The following is a 24,979-nucleotide window of genomic DNA, read 5'->3' as shown; positions in this document are numbered from 1 at the left end:
AGCATTTTTTGTTTTAATTGAGACATCAGATATTATTGATATTTCAGCATGTGAAACTGACAATTTAAGGCCCTCATAGCTAGAGTAGCTGAGGTATATACTTTCTTTCCCCATCTGTCTAGTGCTCTAGAATCCCTTTCAGAGGGCACAGGATTTTTAGCAATAGAGGCCTTAACCCCTTTGGGACCCTGGGAAATGGTTTCTGGGTCAGCAACTGGGCTTTTATACAGGAATTTGTGTGAATCAGGGACTCTGTAGTATCTGTCTGGTTTGGCTGGTGCAGGAGGCAGTGAATCTGGGTTAAGGCTAGATTCAGAATAAACATCATCCACAATGTCTAACACAGGTGGAATAGCAAGTGGTCTGTGCTGGGGTAGTAAAAGGAACTCTCGGAGCCTTTTCTTAGAATCAGAGTAATCCTGGCCTTCCCAGTGGAAATGTTCCCTCATAGTATGTAAGGTTTCCCCAAAAGAGTAGTCTTCTGGGGGGAGATGCAGAAGGGATAGACTCTTCAGCATCAGAGTCTTCATAAGGGGGAAAGGAATATTTCTGTTCCTCAGAAGAGTCTGAGGAAATTGAAACCTGGTCAGAGGAAGCGTAGTCCTCCTCTTGCCTTGACCTTTTATCAGGAGGGGGATGGGAACCCCCTGATTAGGGTAATTAAGTCTTCAGCCATCTTAAGCATCTGTTTCTTAGGCATGGGGCCTTGTACTGGAGACTGCTGCATAGTCTAATTTCTTTTTAAAGGAGTTTTCAGCTTTGCAAAGGATTTAATAGTGAGTGTAGTCAGTCTGAAGACACCTTCTGCAACTGAAGACGTTTCAACTGCACTGGAATCTCCTTCAGGCATGGAGTCGGAAGAGCCTAAAGGTAAAGGTTGTGGAGGCCTAGCAATCTCCGCTTGTGAATCAGATGTCGCCTGGGGTTCTAAATCAGCGGTAGTCAGGGGCTGCGTAGGCGCCTCACTGAAAACCAGAGAACAGGCGACTGGCCTAGCAGAGGCCTCGAAGTCTGGTTTGGGTCTCGGCTGCCTGTCTTTATCTTTGCATTTTTTATGCATTCCGGTCGTCGGTTGCTCCGACAGCATGGTATAATTAAATTTCCTACCAAAATAATGTCGGGCGAAATCAAACCGATGTTTAATAGTTCGTTTATTAAACCTAGCACAAAACCGACAACCTGTGACGTCGTGGTCTGGGCCTACGCAAGGAATACAATAAGAATGAAAGTCCTTATGAGGTATTTGCTTCCCCACAAGAAATGCAATTGTTAACTTTTTCTGACATCGGACTGAGGCAAGAAAAGGTTCCCCAATGGGATACTTCACTTTATTGAAGACTTCGGTCTGAAATTCGATTTGAAAATCTCAGGAGTCGGCCGACCGGCACTTGCGAACTGCTTCTGCTTCGAGCACCACGCGCCAAGAAAGACTGAAGAAAATGGCGTCGGATGCATCTTATATACCCCTGGCGCACTGACGTCAGGGAAGAAGCGACAGCAACTGATGCCGGACCAAGACTTTGGAACTCTGGCCGACTGCGGGACCGTCTGATGGCAGGAATACCCAAGTGTGATGACTGCAGCAGTGTAACACGAACATCTCGCAAAAATGTGATTGGACAAAATTTACACTTCCAAAGTAGTGCAGACATACTGCAGCTTGTTCACGAAAATAAAGAGAAAATGTATTTGTGACAGAAAATGTAATAAAGCAGTATTCTACTTCTTTCGGTTTGCCTCTAGATTACGACAGCTTTTCACAACAAGCTGACAAGGCTCTACTACTGTTACAACAGAAAATCATATGAAAACCAGATCAATGTCACAGTGTTGACTTACTCTGATGACCCATTGAAGCAGCACCTTTGGATAAGATTACATGTGAAGCAAGACTCTCACTGTCATGGCTGCCCTCACCATCTCTTGACGTGGTGGTCTCCTCAAACTCTCCAAAGTACTTATAATGTTCCTGGCTCAGTTCTTCATCCATGCCATGACAGTAATCTCCTACAAGTCCACAAGAAGTTACATGCATTAAACATATGCTGGTAAAATATTTAAAGTAATGATGAATGAAGCTAACATTTTAAGGCCCCCCAGCACATCTCTTATTTAAGAATACACTCCTAATCTATTTCCCAGTGATGAGTATAACCAGCTCTGGAGACCACTGGAAAATGTTAACTTAAAAAGAAACATTCAAATTGGAAAGGAAAGTAAATATTCACCACTACATCGTGAAAGAGCAAAGAAATTTGTTTCCACGTTTGTCAATAAACTAACTCACTTGTGCAAGCAATGGAGGTGTACAAAGGCACACGTGGATATTACAACACCACATTTCGTTAGGTTTAGCAGACGTTCTCAAGTGCTGCAACATAAGAAGCAGTAGAACACAGATAGTAGCAGGGCCTTGAAATGCATACAGGATAACTGCTAAAGTGAAGGTTTATCAGAGGGCTCCAAAAATGTATGGGACAGAAACATTAAAGGATTATGAGGAGGACAACTGCATGGGGCTAGCCGTAATACTCAAGAACACTTGACACACCACAGCTCAACTTCCACAAGAATGTCTGCATGTTAGTAATATTAGTAAAATACTGGAAGCTCAGAATTCAAAAACAGAGAAATGCAAAGTTCAAAGGCTTGTGATATGCTTTATATATTTAATGCCTCTATGGAAAATAATAAACTCACAATGAATTACACTGTGCATGAAACTCTTCAATATCACATACCAAACCACATTGCACCTTGGCTTTTACCTTCAAAAAGTGTAAAACAAATAACTAACATCACTGCAATAAATACCTGCCCAAAATGACATGACGTGTCTCAACGAGATTGTTAAAAATACTCTCAATGCACTGTTCTAGTAAACCCAAAAGCAGCACCATGGTGATAAAGCACAAGGCATTGCTACTTTAAATATGAAACTTGAAAGGATATACAACCACTGAAACCACACGAGTCTTCCATGTAGGTCAGTGAAAATTATCAAAAATTAAAGAACCAAAATGAAACTAGTCTGCTACAGTTACAACAGTGACAGGAAATATATATGTTATTGCTTGCTCTGAGTAAACATGTTAATGTCACTGTTATAAGTAATCTAAGAAGAAAAATGATTCCTACCTCATCATCTAACACATTAGTATTTTTGCTAGCCATTGACCAATCTTCCATGTCAACATTGTACACTTTCTGGTGCTTGATAACGCCAGCCCATCACCACCTTCCCATGCACAGAATACATACTAGCATAAAGCATATTTTGTTTTCTACTGTTGTTTCCATGGAGAAGCAACCTAAGTCTCTGCATGTACTAGAAAGCCCTACTTAGTAGAACTTAGGTCTTCATCATTAGCAGTTTCTTTAATGTCCAGGGTTCCCTTCTAGATACTTTGGCTGTTGATGCAAAGTTAATACTGCCAGTACCTGCCCTTCATTGAACATCTAGGGAAAAGTTTCCTCCCAGCAAACAGAACACAATCCAGGCAGCACAGCCTGTGCAGCCCATCACCAACAAACAGCCCAGCAAAGTCCTGCTCAATCTTACCTGACTACTCACAAAATGAAAAGAATGAAAAACAAACACATGGCACATATCCAAGTCCTATAATAAAGACAGTGTGCAGCAGAGATAAAGTCCCCAGAAAATAAAAGCAACCATAACAATTTCTTGTAAGCACAGAAGAATAAAAAGTCTTCATCTGAAAAATGGTAGATGTTACATAAACAAGGCTCTTTGTGAAAGAATCTGTACGTTCGAATTCCTGTTGAAAAGTCAAGAAAGTCTGCACTATGAAGGACTATGTTAAGGCAGGAGCCAGTGTTAAGCCATCACAATTATTAGGTAATGGTAAGAATCTCAAAGCAAACTCTAAGGCCTGGGTTAAAAGGTCAAGATCTCTGCACTTCAAGCCATAGGTAAAAGATGCAATCTGAACCGTTGCACCTGTGCACGGCAAAAGAAACATGTAAAGTTATGTTATCTTCCATCATAAAAGAAAAAAGTGCAGTTGTGTACCTACCATAAATGTAGATGTTAGAGTGTATTCACTGTTGCAGTCATTACACTTGGGTTATCCTCCCGGCAGGCTACCCACAGTCGGCCTGAATTCCAAAGTCCTGGTCCGTCATCGGTTGCTGTTGCCTCTTCCCTGACATCAGTGCGCCAGTGGTATACAAGATGCAGCCGACGCCATTTTCTTCAGTTTTTCTTGCCCCAGATGTCAGGTGCCCCCAAGAAGGTAGGCAATACACATTGCTTATAAAAAACATACACTAAAATAAACAATACCTTCATCTAAAAGCAAATACACCACATAGGTTGCAAAGGATAGAAAAGTATAGATAAGTCCCAGCAAAGAAAGGGGGGATGGTGGGTGGGTAACCTGGACTGCAACAGTGAATACACTCAAACATCTACATTTATAGTAGGTAGGTACACAACTGTACTATGTTCATCGTGTTTCACTGCTGCAGTCATTACACTTGGGTTGAATCCCAAAGCGGAGGTTGGGCGGCTGGGTCTAAATAGGATTAGGAGTGGCTATGAGGCCCTGCAGAACTGCAGTGGCAAAGCCTGCTCTGGATTTAGAGTAAAGAGGTAAGTGGTAGTGCTTGGTAAAAGTGTGCACTGAACTCCAAGCTGCAGCCTCCAAAATTTCCTTGGTTGGTACTCCTCTGAGAAAGGCTGCTGAAGAGGCTGCTGCCCTGGTAGAATGTGGCCTAATATTCTTAGGCACTGACTTGCCATGCTGTGCATAGCAGAAACATAGTGTCCTATCCATTTTGAAATAGTCTGTTTTGAAATAGCCTTTCCTTGTGATCCTGCAGCATATGCTACAAACAGTTGCTCAGTTTTTTCTGAAAGCTTTTGTTTTGTCCATGTAGAAGCGTAGCTGCCTGTGTATGTCCAAAGAGTGTAGAAGTCTCTCCCCTTTATTCTGGGGATTTGGATAAAATGTTGGCAAATTAATGGTTTGGTTAACAGCCACACTGGATACTACCTTTGGCATAAATGTTGGGTTTGTCCTTATAGGAACCCTGTCTGGATGAAAAATGATAAAAGGTTCCACTGCCATTAATGCTTGTAACTCTGAGACTCTTCTTGCTGAAGTTATTGCTAGGAGCAGAGCAGTTTTCCATGATAAGAATTTTTATCAGCTGTATTGGCTGGCTCAAAAGGAGGCAGTGTGAGCTTTTCTAAAACAAAGTTGAGGTCCCATGTAGGTATCGGTGCTCTCCTTGGGGTCTTATGTTTTTTGACCCTCTGAGGTACTGTCTTAGCAGTGGATGAGAGGAAAATAGGAGGTTCCGTATTGTAATGAGCCGAAATGGCAGAGGCATGGATCTTAATTGATGAGAAGGATAGGCCTTTGTCCAGCATCTCAGTTAGGTATTGTAAAATCTGAGGAATATTTGGAACAAGTGGTTCAAGTCCTTGTGCCTGGTTTCAAGCACAGAATCTCTTCCATTTATCTGCATAAGATTTCCTGGTGCTGGGCCTCCTGGCTTCCGGAAATGACATCCATAACAGCTTTAGAGAGATGTGTGTTCTGAGTGGTTATATTATCTGCCATGCAGCCAGATTTAAGGTTCTGAGTTGGCTGTGCAAGATCTGATTGTTTTGTTGAGTCAGATGATGAGAAATTTGAGGTAAAGAACAGGCTGGGCCTCGAGGCAAACTCTTTAGGACTGGGTACCATTGCTGGCGTGGCCAGTCTGCGGCAATCAGAATCATTTTTGGCTTCTCGTGTCTGACTTTTCGGAGCACCTTGGGAAGGAGAGGCAGTGGTGGAAAGGCATAAACTGTTAGGGTTTTCCAGCAGAATGATAGAGCATCCACTTTCCATGCTTGTGAGTGATAAGTCCTTGTGCAGAACCTCTGTAGTTGGCAGTTGAGGGGAGACAAAAAGATCTATGTCTGGGCATCCCCATTTCCTTGTTATCATGCTGAAGACCTGTGGATTTAGTTTCCACTCGTGAGGGTCCATGAGGTTTCTGCTTAGTTCGCCTGCCAGAGTATTTTTCTTTCCTGGCAGGAATTATGCCTGCAAATGTACTTGATAGGTCAGTGCTGTGTTCCACAAAGTCATGGCTTGCCTGCAGAGGGGGTAGGAATGTGTGCCCCCTTGCTTATGTACCACATAACTGTAGTATTGTCCGTTTTTAGTAATAGTTGTTCTGGATGTAGTCGATCCTTGAAGGCTGTCAGGGCATTCTGGACAGCTAGCATCTCTTTTTGATTGATGTGAAGATACACTTGGTCCGCGGGCCACATACCCTGAATACATTTTCCTGCCATGTGTGCCCCCCAGGCATAATCTGATGCAACTGTTGTTAGTGTCTGCCTGGCTGTGGGTAAAGTGAAAGGCTGTCCCTTGTTGTGTTAACAGGCCAGTGCCCACCATCGAAACTCCTGTTGCAGGCAGGGAATACGATTTATTATTGTTTCCAGGATGTGGCAATGTTGAGTCCAAACACTTTTTAGATACCATTGCAGCTTCCTCATATGCAGTCTTGCATATGGAGTTAGCAGGATGCAAGATGCCATGAAGCCCAAAGCCTGCAGAATTTTCTTGCAGGTAGCTGGGTCTTTGTTGCCATCATCTGAAAGTAATGAGTTAGTTGTCTTTGCTTGTCTGGCATGAGATAAGCCATCTGGGCAGTTGTATTTAAGCTTGCATCCAGGAATATTATCTCTTGAGAGGGCACTAGTTTTGATTTCTTTTCGTTTACTGTGTACCCTAGGCAAATTAGTAATCTTTTTACAAATGCCAGATGTTTTAGTAGAATGTCCTTGCTCTCTGCTTGAATAAGGCAGTCGTCCAAGTAAGGATATATTTGAATTCCTTTTTGTCTGCAAAATGCAATTACTGGTGCCAGGCATTTTGTGAATACCCTGGGTGCAGTAGATAAGCCAAAGGGCAGTGCAGAGAATTGGTAATGCATTGAGCCAGCTATGAATCTGAGGTATCTTCTGCAAGATTGTCTGATTGGGACATGCAGGTATGCCTCTTTGAGGTCCAAAGTAACTAGCCAAACCTTCTTGCCCAGCATGGGTAGAAGTTGCTACAGTGTCAACATTTTGAATTTTGGAATATCCAGGAAAGTATTTAGAATTGACAGGTCCAGTAATGGTCTCCAGGCATTGTCCTTTCTGGGTACCAAGAAAAGTCTTGAGTAAAATCCTTGTCCCTGTTCTTGCTGTGGTACTTTTTGAATAGCTCTCATGTCCATGAGAGCAGACATTTATTTTTGTGCCTCTGCCCATTGATTTTGTGGCAGGTCTGGCATATTTTTTGACCTTGGTAGGGTGTGAAAGTGGAACCTGTAACCCTGAGAAACAATATTCAGTACCCATTTGTCCTGGGTGATCATGTGCCAATTTTGAGAGAAAAGTGCTAGTTTTCCCCCTAAGGGTGCTGCCAAAAGGTAAGTGCTTGGCATTTGTAGAGGGAAGTCATTGGGACTGTTTCCTATAAGGTTGTGATTTGTCTTCTCCACCTTTGGGGGCTGAAGCACCCTATTGTTTAGGTATGTATGAGCCTTGGGGCTGAGATCTGCCTCTTGGGCATCTGTATCTGCCTCTTTGTGGCCTGTCTGACACTGGAAAGGACCAATTTTTGGAAGGCCAGTTCCTGCTAAATCTAGGTGGCTGAACCTGTAAGAAATCCTTTACTGTCTGCACTGATTTTGCTTTACCCTCCATTTTCTTTAACACCTCTTCTGCCTTAACACCAAACAAAGTATCATGCTATAATGGAGCATCCAATAATTGCATCCTTAATTTATTCATCCTTAATTTATCCAGTCCTGCCCCCCGGCTGCTGTGCTCACCTGGCTCCAGCATCCGCACCTAATACTTGGGCTCCTGCCTTCCCTGCCATAATCTCTTGAAAGTACCCACCCGGACACCCTGGCTAAGAACCAGCAATCGGACAATTCAAACCTAACCTGAAAGGCCTTACCGCTCCCTGAATACCATTCTCTGAAAAGGATTTCCTTAATATAAAAGTATGTGTACTGCTCTAACACTTGGTAGTAGCTAACTTGATTTTAACTAGGTCACAGTACGCTTCCCTGCCAGGACAGCCAGCAGCCACAACTCCCCCCTCTTTGCTGCTTGATTATCCTACTCTACCTTCTATAATTATACCCCCTTCCTGACCGATGATAGCTCCAGCCTTCCCATTACCTGGTATCTCTCCTTGGGACCTCTACTGCATTATGACTGGCCACTAGGTGGCGCTCATCTTCCTTCTTACTGTCCTCACTTCTTTATCTACACTCTCCTACCTCCACTTTACAGCCCCCTGACATCTTTCCTCTACTCTCTCCACTGTCCCAGGACTACCCACTACTCTTTGCTTTTGAAACTCCCTTTCTCTACCCTTTTTCTTTTTTTTTCAGCCCCCTAACTTCTGTCTCTGTCCTTTATCTACACACCTCTTCATTTCTTAGTAGTCTTTTTTCACCCTACACATCTCAGCAAAAACTTACCTTGTCTATCTCTCTTACTGACTGTTTTCATCTCTCTCTCCTCCCTAGCCCCTCTAAGAAACAAACGAATCAAAGCCAATTCTGCTCCCTGGCTCACCAAAGAAAATACACAAATTATGCGTCATAGACACAAATCTTGGAAGCTTTACCAGAAAAGTAAACTGTCCTCTGCCTTGCTCCAATGTACACAACTCTGCAACCAAGTAAAAAAAACTTATTACCAAGGACAAAAAAAAAACTACTGTAATAAACTTCAGTCCAACAACAACAAGAACCCTAAACAATTCTGGAAATCAGTCAACTCCCTTCTCCATCCTGGATCTAGGAATAACCCCTGCCCTAATCCTAGTTTAGCTGACAGTGAACTGAGCTCCCATTTCAACACCTTCTTTACTGAATCCATAGCTAAGCTAACCAAAACATTCTCAAATAAGAATCCACCTAACTCCCTCCACGCAACACCCACCAACCCAAATAACAATCCCCTAAATTTCCATCTCAAACCTGTATCCACCATTTTTATAAAAAAGCTTTTATCCAAACTAAAGCCTTGCTCTAATGCTCCAGACAACATACCCTCCTCCTTCCTCAAATGTGCAGCTGAAGGTACTGCTCTCCCAATCAGTATCCTGATTAATAGATCCTTAAATGAATCGTATGTGCCCAAACTCTGGTGTTCAGCCTACATTCTTCCTCTACACAAAGGAGGCAAAAACGCCTACTTCTAACTTCTGCCCCAATGCCCTCCTCTCGCCAATATCTAAAATTCTAGAAAAATGTGTCCACCACCAACTTTTGCCTTACCTAATTCAGAATCACCTTCTAACACCCACCCAGCACGGCTTCCGTCCTGGCCACAGTACCATAACTACCCTACTATCCTTCCTAGAAACTGTCAATCAAGCTCAAGACTCTGGACTCATTGTATCCACAGTACTGCTAGATCTTTCTAAACCCTTCGACACCATCTCCCATACACACCTTCTCCTTCATCTCGCCATCTCTCCTCTAATACTCTATCCTGGTTCTCCAGCTACCTATCTGACAGATCTCAAGCTGTCAAATGGAAGAACTTCTCCTCTTCCTTCTTGCCTACACCTACTGGCGTTCCTCAGGGATCCATCCTCGGACCCATGCTTTTCAACATCTTTATAAATAACCTTCACACCGTCATCCCTGACACTACAGTCATCCAATACGCTGATGACTCTACCTTGGTCTGTGCCGCCCCCAAGATTCCTGAACTACTGACTAAAACTCAAATAGCGTTTTCCACTACAGAGAACTGGATGCACCAAAACCACCTTTCCCTCAACTCCAATATATCTAAAATACTAATTTTCCTCCCCTCCAAGGTTTCCTCCTTTGACAAAAACACTTTCAATGTTTTAAGCCAATCGACCACTGCTATAGAAGTAGTCCCCTCTGCAAAACTCCTTGGCATTACCATAGACGAACACCTCAAAATCGATCTTCACATACAACAAAACAAAGAAAACCCACCAAAAGCTAGGTATGCTATATAGGAACAATTCCTTTCCAACTCCTCTAGGCATACCCTGGCTATCACCTACCTCCTACCTGCTCTTCTATATGGAGCCCCTCTCCTAACCAATCTGACCGCTTCCAACACCTCTAAACTTGAAACTTGCTATAAGATCTCCAAATTTGCCACTAAATCCAAAACATCAACTCACCACTGCCTCTGCCTTCAATCTCTGAAATGGTTAGAACTCCCTAACCACCTAGACTATCTCCAACTAACCAACGTTCACAAATTAATATTCTCCCCTGATAAATGCCCAGCCTTAAAGAACATTCTTCCCCCTTACATCCCAAACATCTCTCTGAGATCTGAACACCAAAACCTAATCTCCATTCACAAACCCAAACGTCCTGCCGGCCAGCATCTACTCTCCTTCTCTCTAGGTAAAAAATGGAACTCTCTCCCTCCTTCACTTAGGACTATACCTAACACTGAAGCCTTCAAAAACCAACTCTTCCTACACCTATCTTCCAAATGGAAATGCTCCTGCTTTCACCCTACATAACTCTTCCACTAAGCTCTCCATGCTCCTGCTCTACTATACTCTCAAGCTTAATCTAATTTCTCTAAAGAACCTGAAATAGCAGACTTTAAATAAACTCCAAGCTTGTAAATATTGTAAACTTCTAAAGAGCAAAAAAAAATATGTTCTGCTTTTTTAAACTGTCTCATGATGTATATTACACTTGCAGTTTGTTGAATGTATAAATCTTACTCTTTTATTTCATCTCTAACATTATGTAACTTTTTTTTTTTGTATTTTGTAACCTTTATTGTACTGTATTGCACATGGAGCTTTTCTCCCCGGGACTCCACTGAAAATGGGCACTTCTTGGCCCAGTGTACTTCCCCGGTAATCAAACTGAAAATAAAAATAAATAAAAAATAAATAATTTTGCTTTAACATGATCTGGTAAACTTTGTCCTTTTAACCAAGCATGCCTTCGAATGACAGAACCTGTAACTGCGGCTCTGCAAGAAGCCTCTAATGAATCAAAACCACATTGCAGAGTATGCTTTCCCACTTGTTCAGCTGCATGTAATAAATCCTGCATTTCCTTATTGTCAGAACATTCTGAGCTTGTAAGCATTTTCTGTTTTAGCAAAGACATTACGTATTGTTGATATTTAAGCATGTGAAACTAGCAGTTTAAAGCCCTTACAGCTAAGGTAGCAGAAGTGTAAACTTTTTCCCCCCCTCTATCCAGTGCTCTAGAATCCCTATCTGAGGGAACAGAGTTTTTTTGCAGTGGAAGCCTTGACCCCTTTGGGACCCTGAGAAACTGTTTCTGGGTCAGCAGCAGGGTTTTTATAAAGAAATTTATGCGAGTCTGGGACCCTGTAGTACCTATCTGGCTTGACTGGTGCAGGGGGTAAAGAATCGGGAGACCAACTGGATTCAGAAAAAAACATCATCAACAATAACTAGTACAGGGGGGATAGCAAGGGGCCTGTGTTGAGGCAGTAAAAGAAAGTCTCTGAGCCTTTTCTTGGATTCTGAATAATCCTGGCTCTCCCAATGGAAATGCTCCCTCATGGTGTGCAAGGTTTCCCCAAAAGAGTAATCCTCAGGAGGAGAGGCTGAAGGGATAGATTCTTCAGCATCAGATTCCTCATAGGGAGGAAGACAATATCCCTGTTCTGAAGAAGAATCAGAGGAAATAGAAACCTGGTCAGAGGAGTCATAGTTAGTGTCTTGCCTAGGCCTTTTATCAGGAGGGGGATGGGAACCCCTGATCAAAGTAATTAGGTCCTCGGCCATTTTAAGCATCTGTTTCTTTGGCATGGATGACTGTCCAGGAGAATGCTGTACTTGTTTCTTTGTCTTTAATGGTGTTTTAGACTTTGCCTTGGCTGCTGAAGTGAACTTGATAGTAAGCTGTGTACATCTGAAAACACCCTCAGAAGCTGATGCCTGCTCAGCGGCACCGGACCCATCTGAGGGAATAGTTTCCGTATGCCCAATACCTTGAGTTTCCGGAGGCCTAGTTGTCTCCGCGTAGGAGTCGCAGGCGGCCTGTGGCTCTCAGGTAGCGGGTGTCAAGGGCTGCGAAAGTGCCTCACTGAGAACCGGCGACTGGCCTAGAAGAGGCTTCGTCGTTGGTTTTGGACCTCAGATGCCTGTCCTTTTCTTTGCGTTTTTTATGAATTCCGGTCGTCGGTTGTTCCGACGGCATTATGTAGTTAAACCTTCGGCCAAAGTAATGTAAAGCAAAATCAAACAGACGCTTAATAGTGTGTTGGTTGAATCTAGCACAAAACCGACAACTAGCAACGTCTTGGTCAGGGCCTAGGCAAGGAATACAGTAGAAGTGAAAATCCTTATGAGGTATTTGCTTCCCACAAGAAATACAATTGTTAACTTTTACTGACATCGGTCTGGAGCAAGAAAAAGTTTCCCCAATGGGGTACTTAGCTTTATGGAAGACTTCGGTTCTGAAATTCAATTTCGAAAATCTCAGGAGTCGGCTGACCGGCACTTGCAAACCGATTTTGCTTCGGGCACCGGGTGGCAAGAAAGACTGAAGAAAATGGCGTCGGCTGCATCTTATATACCCCTGGCGCACTGACGTCAGGGAAGAGGCGACATCAACAGACGCCGGACCAGGACTTTGGAATTCAGGCCGACTGCGGGTAGCCTGCCAGCAGGATAACCCAAGTGTAATGACTGCAACAGTGAAACACGATGATCATCAACTTTTTCAAAAGTTTATTATGAATTGAGCAAAATTCACCCAGTCAACTGCAGGGTCACAAAAACAGGGAAAAATGATAATACAGTTCTGTACACAGGCATCCTTATAACTTCCTGATGTTGCTCAATTTTTTCTCAAGTTCATTTTATCTTGTGCATGCTTATGCTGCATCAGCTCTTAATAGAATTTTATTAACTTTCATTGTGCCTTGACTGATGAAAAAGGTCCACTGTTTCAAGTAATGACTTTCAATGTATTTACTACAGGGTTGTTTAACAGTGGTGTACAGAGCTATTAGAAGTGGAAAGATCTATGCCCCACTAACGTTGGGGTCTGGGGTTCAATCACAACTTCGGGTCACTTCTGCATGAAGTCTGCATATTTCCTCTATGTCTGGGTGGATTTTCTCCAGATGTAATAGCAATACAAAACAGAAGGATTCAGCAGATTGTAGCAATAGAGACACACAAAACAGGCGGGTTTCGGCTATAAAATTTACTTAGCCTTCAAAAGTGCAGTGCATCACCTCCTCCAGATATGCCATTTCTTCCCACCCTCAAAAACATGTCGACTGACTGGCTACACTAAATTGTCCACATATTCGAAAGTTGTAAAAAATCTTGCCATTGTAACTAGGGTAATACCTCAAAAGGGTCTACAGACCAGTCCATGTATACAGCTAAAAAATAAAAGGTTATGTATTCACCATAATGTTCCATGTTTGCTGTCCATCTCGCCTTCATTCTTCACTGGCTGAGTTCAGAACCCATCAGTTCCAACTTGGCCTATGCAAAAGCTTGAGGACTTCAACCAGCTTGTGGCTGTAACCCCCTATCACATCACGCTCGGGGAAGATTACTCAGATCTTGTTTGCAGATATTAGTTGTACTTGTCAAAAAACTATTTACATGCCTAAACAGACTAGTAAAGAGTCAGAGAACATTATTTTCCAATTAATACCGCTCTGTCTTTCAGGAGCGAAAGGCTATACGTGAGAATGAAGGCAAGATGGACAGCAAACATCAAACATTATGGTGAGTACATAACTTCTTTAGGTTATGTTGTCCTATCTCGCCTTCATTCTTCACTGGTTGGGACAGTGTCCCTAGCACCATCTTTCTTGGGTGGCTCAAGAGAAACAACTCCTCAGAACAGTGGACCCAAAAGAGGCCTTGTTCCTGGAGGCCAAATCTACTTTGTAATGAGTGATAAAGATATGAGGCTTAGCCCATGCTGCTGCTGCACAAATAGAATCCATAGCTGGCCTAGCCTGAAAGACAAATGAGGTTGCTATCGCCCTTGTAGAGTGACCTTTTATCTTTCCAGCAAGTTGTTTGTTTCGAGATTTATAAGTGAAAGTAATACAACCTGTGAGCCATTTTGAAAGTGTGACCTTTGATATGGGGGCACCTTTCTTTTTGTCTCAAAATGATACAAACAACTGGTCCAATCTCCTGAAATCTTTTGTTCTAAGTAAAAATGCAACTGTCTATGCACATCTAGCTGGTGTAATTTATACTCTGCCCTGTTGCCATAGTTGGGGAAAAAAACTGGCAAGTCAATGGACTGATTCAAATTAGATTCTGAACACACTTGAGGTAGGAAGAACGGGTTTGTTCTCAGAGAAACTCTCTCTTTGTGGAAAACCATATAAGGGGGACGTATTGACAATGCTTGAAGTTCTGATACCAGTCTAGCATAGGTTCATAGGTTCACAGGTTCATACTAGGCTATCTGCCCAAGGGCATTTATAAGCCTAGCCAGAGTTTTGTGGCTTTCGCCACCCCTTTAGTATGGAGGATACTATGCCCATTATTTTGCTGTGCCTCTGTCAAGCAGTGACACTGAGATAATCCCTGGGGTATATCTGCGATCTCCCATCCATTGGTCAAGATTTCTCTTGAACAAAGCCAGCGAGGTGCTCTGCCTCACATGTACCGGGATTTTGTTCAACAGCATAGGGAGTCTCTGAGTGATGAAAATGTCCCTCCAGCATGTCCTATTAATAAAGAACAAGCCAAATATAAAGACAGAGAGGTAACCAAAGCTGCTCAATAATCCATTCATAAAGTGCCTGTAACTGCAACTGGGATATTCTCCAAGAACCAAGCTTAGATTTAAAAACAAAAGAATTTATTTGATAAAATTGTTGTCGGTAAGCACTTTCACATTTGCTTCCTCAGGCCGTTAACATTCAAAAAATCAGTCTGCTCCTTTTATAGTAGTCATGTGTTTCATCTTATAGAGCTTTAAAGTGATACAAACCAGGTTATTGAAAGCATCATTAAAAAAGTTTCATTAAAAAAGTTCAGTGCCTTAACACTTCTATGCTAAACAAAATAAATTCACATCTATTAAGAATTTACAAAGTACACATCATTCAATGCTTACTAAGAACTGATATATAATGCTTGTTGCTAAAAAAGACATATCTTAATAATAGTAACTGCAGCCATTAGAAAAGGCATCAGCTGTTGTATAAAGCTCAAAAAATGAAAATTTCTCAATCAGTATGTGCTATATATGCATTAAACTGTGTTAAACTGTGTATACCATTTATGTAAAGAACTATCAAAAACATTGTAAGTATGCTAATCATACAAAACAATATTCACAAAACTGATAGAAGTCACTAATCGTTAAAATCACAAGTTGAGAAGTCACTAATTAAAAAATGCATGCATTTATAACAGATATCTTTAAAAACATTTCCTAAGGCATTTTCAAAAGCCTATCATCATATATTTACACTAAAAAACTATCTAAACATAGAATTACAAGTTGTTAATATTGTAAATAAGCTTATTTAAGGTCTGGCTCTTAACACTGGTCGAATAGAAGCTCGTTCATTAAGGCCACTGCCTTTGTCTGCTCTAAGCGGATCATCCAGTTAACTTCTACTCTCTCAGTAGTATTACGAATATTCCCTCGTCTTAATATTGGCAGGACACTATCTATAGCCATGAAAATAAAGCTGTGTTGGTTACCATACTGACCTACATGCTTAGCCAGTGCATTATTATTATGTCCAATCCTAATAGCATATAAGTGTTCTCTAATCCTAGTTTTAAATGCCCTATTAGTCTTACCAACATAGAAAGCTTGGCATTCTTGGCATCTAGCCAGGTATACCAAGTTAGCTGTATTACATGTGGCATCAACTCTAAAGGTAAATGTCTGGCCAGTATCTGGGTGCTCAAATGTATTAAACTTCACATATATACTTGCAATATTGACATTGTTTACAAGGATGGGTTCCCATCAAAGCCATTTTGTCTCGCCCATCATGGCGATGACAGAGTAACATCTTAAAATTGTTCCTATTTTTATACTGAAACTTAGGGGTAATGCCCACTGACCCAATCTCCTGATTGCTGGTAAGAATCGGCCAGTGCTTATGGATAATGTTGATAATGTACTTTCTATCATTAGTGTAGTACATTTGTATTTTTATTTGCTCATTGTCTACTTGTCCAATTATAGGCTCATGTATATGATCAGAGAAGTAGGGTGCCGCTCTATTTGTTCTTAATCTATGTATGTCTTCTATAGTTCTTTCGACTTCATGTGATTTGTAACCCCTTTGAGCAAGTCTCAATTTAAATGTATCTAGTTCATTCAGATAACCCTCTTGTGTGGCATTAAGCCTAGAAATTCTCATACCCTGGCCTTTAATAATATTCTGAAACATATAACGTGGGTGCATACTTGTCCTATGTAGGAGGGCATTCCTATAGCATTTCTTCCTATACACACCAGTATTCACTTTTTCTCCTAGCACCCTCTCCACATAAACATCCAAGATGTCTATACGATGTGAAGAGTACTGATGTGTAAATTTCAAATAGGGGGTCAACCCATTGACCAAGGTCATGTATCTATCAAGTTCAACTTGATTACCTTGCCAAACAAGAAACACATCGTCCACAAAACGATAAAAGCATACGTGGGAGGCATGTAAACCACAAGGAAACAATACATCCTCTTCCCACATAGCTAAAAACATGTTGGCGTAGCTGTTGGCACATGAAGTGCCCATAGCCACGCCATCACGCTGGATATATGCATCTGTTCCATATATAAACACATTGTTCTCTAAAATGACTTCCATAAACATAGAAATCAAGTCAATATGTTTTTCTGAATATTCACTGTGTAGCATCAAATACTTTTTTATGGCCTCTACCCCCTCTCTATTAGGTATGATGGTAAATAACGATTGGACATCCATAGTGACAAAATACATATTCTGAGACATATTAGTATTCTTAAAGAACTTATATAATTCTACTAAAAATTGTTTGGTATCCCTGAGAATGTACTCGTTTCGTTCAACAACAGGTCTTAAATATTTCTCTACATATAAAGAGAAAGGCTCAGTGCTCCAACCGCCTCCTGAAACAATGGGCCTCATGGGGGGGGTTTGTGCCATGTTTATGTATTTTGGGGATGCCATGTATACTTGGTATCATAGGGTACTCCACAAATAAATATTTTGCCAATTCCTGGTCAATGCACTGACTAACTTCCAAATCATGAACTATATATATCATTTTATAAATGGTACTCTGAAGCTGTTGTTCAGATATAGTCTTATAGTACCTATCATCTGCTAACATGTCCAACATGTTATTATGATAATGTAAAAAATCCATCACCACCAAAGGGCCTCCTTTATCTGCTGGTCTAAAAATTACGTTTTTATCTGCTCTAAGCCTATTTAATGCCTGCTTCTGTTGGAAAGTCAAGTTATATGACCTATGTGAACTATGTGTTCGAGTAGCAAATAACTGATAGACTTCATCTTCTACAACCTTATAGAAGGCCTCTAACAGGGGGTGATTTTGGGGTACATATTCACTCAATCTTCTCAATGATGGTTGCACACAATTAACATTATTACCAAACTGGTATCTAAGCATTACATTTCTACTAAACAGTTTCAAGTCTGTGAGTACATCAGTAATTCTACTATTTACACTAGCAATAAATGTTAAACCTTTACTTAATAGTTCAAGTTCATATGGATCCAAAGGTCGATGCGAAATATTCCATACTAGGTCAGTGTTCATTTGTTCCACATTTTCTTGAGTGTCTGTCCTTGTGTCCTTTCCCTGGACAGTTTGCGTTTCTGCCTTCCCCGACTGGCAGACCGGTCTCGTCTGTCCCCCCTCCCCAAAGATATGGGAAGGGGAAACTGGGGAAAAATTTTTTCTTGTGGTAATTGTGAAGAACCCAGAGCAATGTTCTTAGTGGTCTTAGAGCGTACTACAGGACCCTCTGTTGGCTGTATGCTCACACTACCTCCATCTATATGTACTTCAGCTGTAACCAGACTTTTATGTGAGTGTGGTCCTGTAACACTGGAGGACCCTGGGTGAAGATTAGTAGATGTAACAGAGGCTTGTAAGCATGATGATTGTTCTGGTACAGTGTTAAATTGTATATGGCTCTCTTTATTTGGTAGGGGCGTGCTGTTATTTGAAGTCATAGTGTTAGTCGGATTGTGCTGGACTCTAGGCCAAGTAAACACATGAGATGTGCGATAATCTCGTACATCCCTATCTATTTTGTCCTTCTTTTGATGTATAAGTCGTCTTTCATAGACCATGATGCCATGGCGTGGCTATGGGCACTTCATGTGCCAACAGCTACGCCAACATGTTTTTAGCTATGTGGGAAGAGGATGTATTGTTTCCTTGTGGTTTACATGCCTCCCACGTATGCTTTTATCGTCATTTTGTGGACGATGTGTTTCTTGTTTGGCAAGGTAATCAAGTTGAACTTGATAGATACATGACCTTGGTCAATGGGTTGACCCCCTATTTGAAATTTACACATCAGTACTCTTCACATCGTATAGACTTCTTGGATGTTTATGTGGAGAGGGTGCTAGGAGAAAAAGTGAATACTGGTGTGTATAGGAAGAAATGCTATAGGAATGCCCTCCTACATAGGACAAGTATGCACCCACGTTATATGTTTCAGAATATTATTAAAGGCCAGGGTATGAGAATTTCTAGGCTTAATGCCACACAAGAGGGTTATCTGAATGAACTAGATACATTTAAATTGAGACTTGCTCAAAGGGGTTACAAATCACATGAAGTCGAAAGAACTATAGAAGACATACATAGATTAAGATCAAATAGAGCGGCACCCTACTTCTCTGATCATATACATGAGCCTATAATTGGACAAGTAGACAATGAGCAAATAAAAATACAAATGTACTACACTAATGATAGAAAGGACATTATCGACATTATCCATAAGCACTGGCCGATTCTTACCAGCAATCAGGAGATTGGGTCATTAGTGGGCATTACCCCTAAGTTTCAGTATAAAAATAGGAACAATCTTAAGATGTTACTCGGTCATCACCATGATGGGCAAGACAAAATGGCTTTGATGGGAACCCATCCTTGCAAACAATGTCAATATTGCAAGTATATATGTGAAGCGAATACATTTGAGCACCCAGATACTGGCCAGACATTTACCTTTAGAGTTGATGCCACATGTAATACAGCTAACTTGGTATACCTGGCTAGATGCCAAGAATGCCAAGCTTTCTATGTTGGCAAGACTAATAGGGCATTTAAAACTAGGATTAGAGAACACTTATATGCTATTAGGATTGGACATAATAATAATGCACTGGCTAAGCATGTAGGTCAGTATGGTAACCAACACAGCTTTATTTTCATGGCTATAGATAATGTCCTGCCAATATTAAGACGAGGGAATATTCGTAATACTACTGAGAGAGTAGAAGTTAACTGGATGATCCGGCTTAGAGCAGACAAAGGCAGTGGCCTTAATGAACGAGCTTCTATTCGACCAGTGTTAAGAGCCAGGCGCTTAAATAAGCGCTATTTACAATATTAACAACTTGTAATTCTATGTTTAGATAGTTTTTTAGTGTAAATATATAATGATAGGCTTTTGAAAATGCCTTAGGAAATGTTTTTAAAGATATCTGTTATAAATGCATGCATTTTTTAATTAGTGACTTCTCATCTTGTGATTTTAACGATTAGTGACTTCTATCAGTTTTGTGAATATTGTTTTGCATGATTAGCATACTTACAATGTTTTTGATAGTTCTTTACATAAATGGTATACACAGTTTAACACAGTTTAATGCATATATAGCAAATACTGATTGAGAAATTTTCATTTTTTGAGCTTTATACAACAGCTGATGCCTTTTCTAATGGCTGCAGTTACTATTAAGACACGTCTTTTTTAGCAACAAGCATTATATATCAGTTCTTAGTAAGCATTGAATGATGTGTACTTTGTAAATTCTTAATAGATGTGAATTTATTTTGTTTAGCATAGAAGTGTTAAGACACTGAACTTTTTTAATGAAACTTTTTTAATGATGCTTTCAATAACCTGGTTTGTATCACTTTAAAGCTCTATAAGATGAAACACATGACTACTATAAAAGGAGCAGACTGATTTTTTGAATGTTAACGGTCTGAGGAAGCAAATGTGAAAGCGCTTACCGACAATTTTATCAAATAAATTATTTTGTTTTTAAATCTAAGCTTGGTTCTTGGAGAATATCCCAGTTGCAGTTACAGGCACTTTATGAATGGATTATTGAGCAGCTTTGGTTACCTCTCTGTCTTTATATTTGGCTTGTTCTTTATTGTTTGGTTTCTGAACAGAGGGGGATTTACACCGTTGGATAAGAACTTTTGGTTATTATTCAATGTCCTATTAATAACCGTGTCAAGGTTTAAGTCTCCCGCCCCTGTAGTTCTGAGGGATCTAGATTTTTTGAGGTGAAGCATGTTCATCAATTCTGGGTTGGACATGGCCTTGTATGTCAGGCACAGGTCACCTCTGAGCAGACGGTAAGCGACTGAGTAGAGCTGAAGTTCCTTCAGTCGGGCAGCATAGGACATATTTTTGAGACCCTTTATCCTTTTGGTGAGGAACTTTGGGGCCTTTCCAGTTGCTGCAGGTGTCGTGTCAGATACATTCCGAATGGGGCATTGTACTCAATCATTGGCCTGATGAGTGATGAGTACAGGGGGACGATGACTTCCCTTGATCTAGATGTGAATCCCTTCATGATCAGGTGGGCAAAGTAGAAGGTCTTCCTAACTACTTTGGCAACGTGAGTATCAAATGAAAGGTTACTGTCAACCTGGGTACCCAGATCCCTGATAACTTCTTCTGTGCTTAGTGGGTTGCCGCCTATATGGTAGCTAGGGGTAACCTTGTTTTTCCCGAAGGGTATGACTATGCATTTTTTGGCGTTTAACTTTAGTCCATGGTTCTGGCACCAGTTTTCCGTTTCTATAAGACCCTTCTGAAGGATATCTGTGTCAGATGTGTTCTCGACTATGGCGCCCAGTTTGCAGTCATCTGCAAATTTTGTCAGCCATAATCCTCCTGTGTTTGCTTGTACTTCTGAAAAGTAGATGCCGAACAGGAGAGGGCCCAGGACTGAGCCCTGTGGGACACCACTTGTGACAGGCTCTGAGTCTGACATGGCGCCAGCAACTCTGACCCTGTGGGTTCTGTCACTTAGCCAATTTGCAACCCATCTTGTGACGTACGGGTTTACATTTAAGCTGATGAGTTTTTCAATGATACCTGAGTGGAGTATTGTGTCGAAAGCCTTTGCCAGGTCGTGGTAGGCTGTGTGGACTGCCTTTCCCTCATCAATGGCCTTGGTGACTGTTTCGAAAAAGTCCACCAGGTTTAAAAGGCATGATCTGCCCTTGACAAAGCCAAACTGGGTCGGATCCAAAGTCTGCAAGTCTCCTATGTCTTTATTTATGAGTTCCATTATGATCCTCTCCATAGCTTTGCAGATCAAGCTTGTCAAGCTGATGGGACGGTAATTTCCCGGGTCGGTGGAGGCACCTCCTTTGTGAAGTGGGACCACAGTTGCCGTACGCCACTCCTTAGGCATGTATCCTGAGGTGAGGCTAAGATTAAACAGCTGCCCTAACTGCGGGTTTAATTCCTCATTGAGTTTGTGGAGCACACATCCGGGGACACCATCTGGTCCCATGGATGCTGTGTTTTTTGCCTTGGAGAGAGCAGTTCTCACCTGAGCGTTAGAGATGTTTGGGGGGCTATAATTCTCTGGTATAGATATCTCACCTTTTGGGGGGGGGAGAAGTTTGCACTGAACCTGTCAGCCAGTATGTTGGCAATGTCTGTAGGTTGAAGTAATTTTTACATCATTTTGAACTAATTCTGAGCATATCTGGGAGTTTCCTCCCAGGTTTCTAACATAGCTAAAGAAGGCCTTATGATTGTCCTTTGAGTCCTTAGCGACTTTTCTCTCAAAATTTGCCTTGGATGATTTTATAAGAGATCTTAGCTTTTTACTTATAATGATCAAGGGTGTTTTCCCTTTTAAGGATTTTGCTCTATCTTGTAGTAGCTTCCTCCTTTTGTTGTAAAGCTTGTTTATGGCTGGGGTCCACCAAACTGGACACTTGCCTTTGGTACAAAGAGTCTTTGTTTTGTTTGGGATTGCCTGATCCATGCAGTCCTGTAGGTGCCGGTAGAAGGCATTTGTAAGTGATTCAGCGGCTTGAGTAATGGTTTCCGCAGTCTCGGGGGCCTTAAAAGAGACCACACTAGCCTTTAGAAGTGTGAAGTCAGCTTTTGAGAAGTTCTTCACTGTGGTCTTTTTTATCTCAGGTGGGGGCGGGATGTGGACTTCCAGTGAGATTAGTTTATGGTCTGATCTCACCAGTGAAGGGTATACTTCCGGTGTTGAACATTGTGACCCCAATGTTTGTGATGATGAGATCTAGTACGTTATCTCCTCTTGTGGGGATGGTGACTAGTTGTTCCATGGCATTTGAGTTTATGAACTCTAGGAACCTTTGGGCTAGAGTGTTGCGGCTTGAGTAGTGATCCCAGTCTATATTCGGGTAGTTGAAATCACCTAGTATGATGGTGTTTGGAGATACATTTATCCCCTCCAGTGTTTTCAGGAAAGCTATGTGAGGTTCCTGAGATTGAGAGGGTGGCCTGTAACATGCTACAAATTGCAGAGCAGTCTTGCCTATGGTTAACTGCACCTGGATGGTCTCCAATGCATCGTGCGTTGCCACCAACCTTGAGGTGTGGGTGTTCTTGATGAATATAGACACCCCCCTCCTTTCTTGGTGTTGTCCGGATTTTGGGGCCGGAACGCATGATATGAGGTAAAGCCTGATAGTGCTGGGGTGCTCTCGGGAGCCTTGAACCAGGTCTCAGTCACAGCACAGACATCGATGTTCTCCATACTGAGAAGGGCCTCGAGTGCGTGCATCTTGAGGTTTAGACTTCTGGCATTGAGCAGCATTACCCTTAGTTTTTTTTCCTTTTTTGTGTTCTAGGGTGGTAGGTTTAGATTTTGAGCCTTGCCTAAAAAAGGCACTATGGGGGTGGCAAGAGCCTTTGCCAATATCCGGAAGCCCAGGGGTGACAGGTGCAAGCCATCCCTTGCGAAGCAGCATGGCTTGTTCAGCATGTCATCCCAGGCAGACAGACATTGGATCCCCTTTGAATGACACCAGAGTTTAAGCCAATTATTAAAGCTGATCATCTTGTCTCTGTATTGTGGCATCATTCTTGGTGAAGGTAGGATACTGCTCAAGGTCAGGGTCATACCTACCTGGGCTACATAATCAGAGAGCTCCTCTATGTCTCTTTTCATGTAGTCCAAGGAGGTACGTCTCAGGTCGTTCATACCAGCGTGGACAATGACAGAGTCATACTTGTACCTGCTGTTGAGAGACCCGAGTGCTTGCGTTATGTGGCGGATTCTAGCGCCCTACAGGCAGCTTACAGTGACCTTTTCCTTGTTCAATCTGGTGAGCGGGACGTCAGTGTGTCTGACTATGGAGTCACCAATGACGAGTGTGTCTGGCATTGTGTTTGGCCTTAAGGGCTGTGACTGTTTGGCACACTGACTATGTGGTCTATGTGTTGCATGTGTTGTGTCCTGAGGTGGCAGTTGTTTGGGTGTCTGCTTTGGTGGCCTCTGCTGTTTTGGTAGATTTTTGATCAGAGCCTCCAAATATGTCTTTGTGTATTTATGTGTATGATTTGAAGTTGTGATAGTACTATGTGAGACTGGGTTTGTGGTTTGTGGTGTGTGTGGTTACCTTCTCCTACTGTCTGGTCTTACCAGTCCTATGTTGAGAGAGCTCAGCCTCCAGTTTGGCTATATAGTTGCATCTCTCGCATGTATTTGTGTTTTGTGGGAGAAGGAGAGGGTTGTCCGTGTACATGAGACAATTGTAACATTGCCTCAATATTCCCAGATTCACCAGCTGAGCAGGAGAGGACACTAGCAACTGATCCCTCGACATGCTAGAAGGAATAGACAAGGACTTTAAAAGACTCCGGGGGATGTGGGTGATCGAATGGGGTTTTTTGGCTGGTGGGGTACTATGTATAATAAAAGTGCTATATCAAGTAAAAAAGTACTTTAGGAGCAGTGCTAGGCTTTACAGATAGAGAATATTCTACTTAGGAATCAAGTAGAGCTGAGCTTTTTAGATATAGAATACGCTGGTTAGATCAGCAGTACAGTTCAGGGAAGGCTGTTTTAAGGGAAAATTTGACGAGTGGACTTTAGGTAGCCCGAATAGTTTAACCTTGATTAACCGCCGATGCTCTTGTGTGCTCCTGTGGCAACTCCGCGCTAAAGCACGCTTTATAGCAGGGGGCTGGAAAAAACAGGAAATGACCCAAAATGGCCAATGAATTACCAGTTTCTGTCTCTAACCACTCCTCTGAGGACAAACAGGCAGCTCAGTACTCCCCACTCTCACTGGTGAGTAAAGAAACTTCCCTCTGACCACACAAGAAAATGGAGGAACACAGGAACCAAATACAAAGCCCAGGGATCAGCAAAATCTGATCACTGGAACAACTAGCTAGGAAAGTTAGGAAAGCAGAAGTATTTTTTTGTTTTTTTTAGTTTTTACACACACAGACAGAAAATACAGTAAATGCTTGGTTTTTCGACTAAATGCTATCAAAGGCTAGTACACTTGAGTGTATTAGCCTGTTGGTTAACTTATAAGCAAAACTTAAGCTATGAAGTGCAGTCAACAATTTAAGCTCAGAAAAACAGAGAAAACAAGTAATATAACAATAATATATGCACAAACAGTGGTCGAAATGCACAAAAGGTCGAAAAAAGCAATAAAAATGCTTAAAAAATACTTAGAATCAGATG

The 24,979-nt window shown here is 41.7% G+C and overlaps 1 protein-coding gene across 2 annotated transcripts in view; it reads right to left on the bottom strand.

Moving 5' to 3' along the window:
• The window catches only part of TTC17 (tetratricopeptide repeat domain 17), a 3,338,929-nt gene that overhangs the window by 1,166,535 nt on the left and 2,147,415 nt on the right, over nt 1-24,979 (bottom strand). For both annotated transcript variants that reach the window (XM_044083397.1, XM_044083398.1), the window contains one exon: nt 1,840-2,007. In XM_044083397.1, the coding sequence (XP_043939332.1) occupies nt 1,840-2,007 (168 nt within the window). The remainder of the gene's footprint in view (nt 1-1,839; nt 2,008-24,979) is intronic.

This window comes from Protopterus annectens, chromosome 9.part0, assembly GCF_019279795.1.
Source record: "Protopterus annectens isolate FY-2018-M chromosome 9.part0, PAN1.0, whole genome shotgun sequence".
Lineage (NCBI taxonomy): Eukaryota > Metazoa > Chordata > Ceratodontiformes > Protopteridae > Protopterus > Protopterus annectens.
Note: the sequence above shows the minus strand (reverse complement) of the source record. Positions and strands in the feature narration are given on the sequence as shown.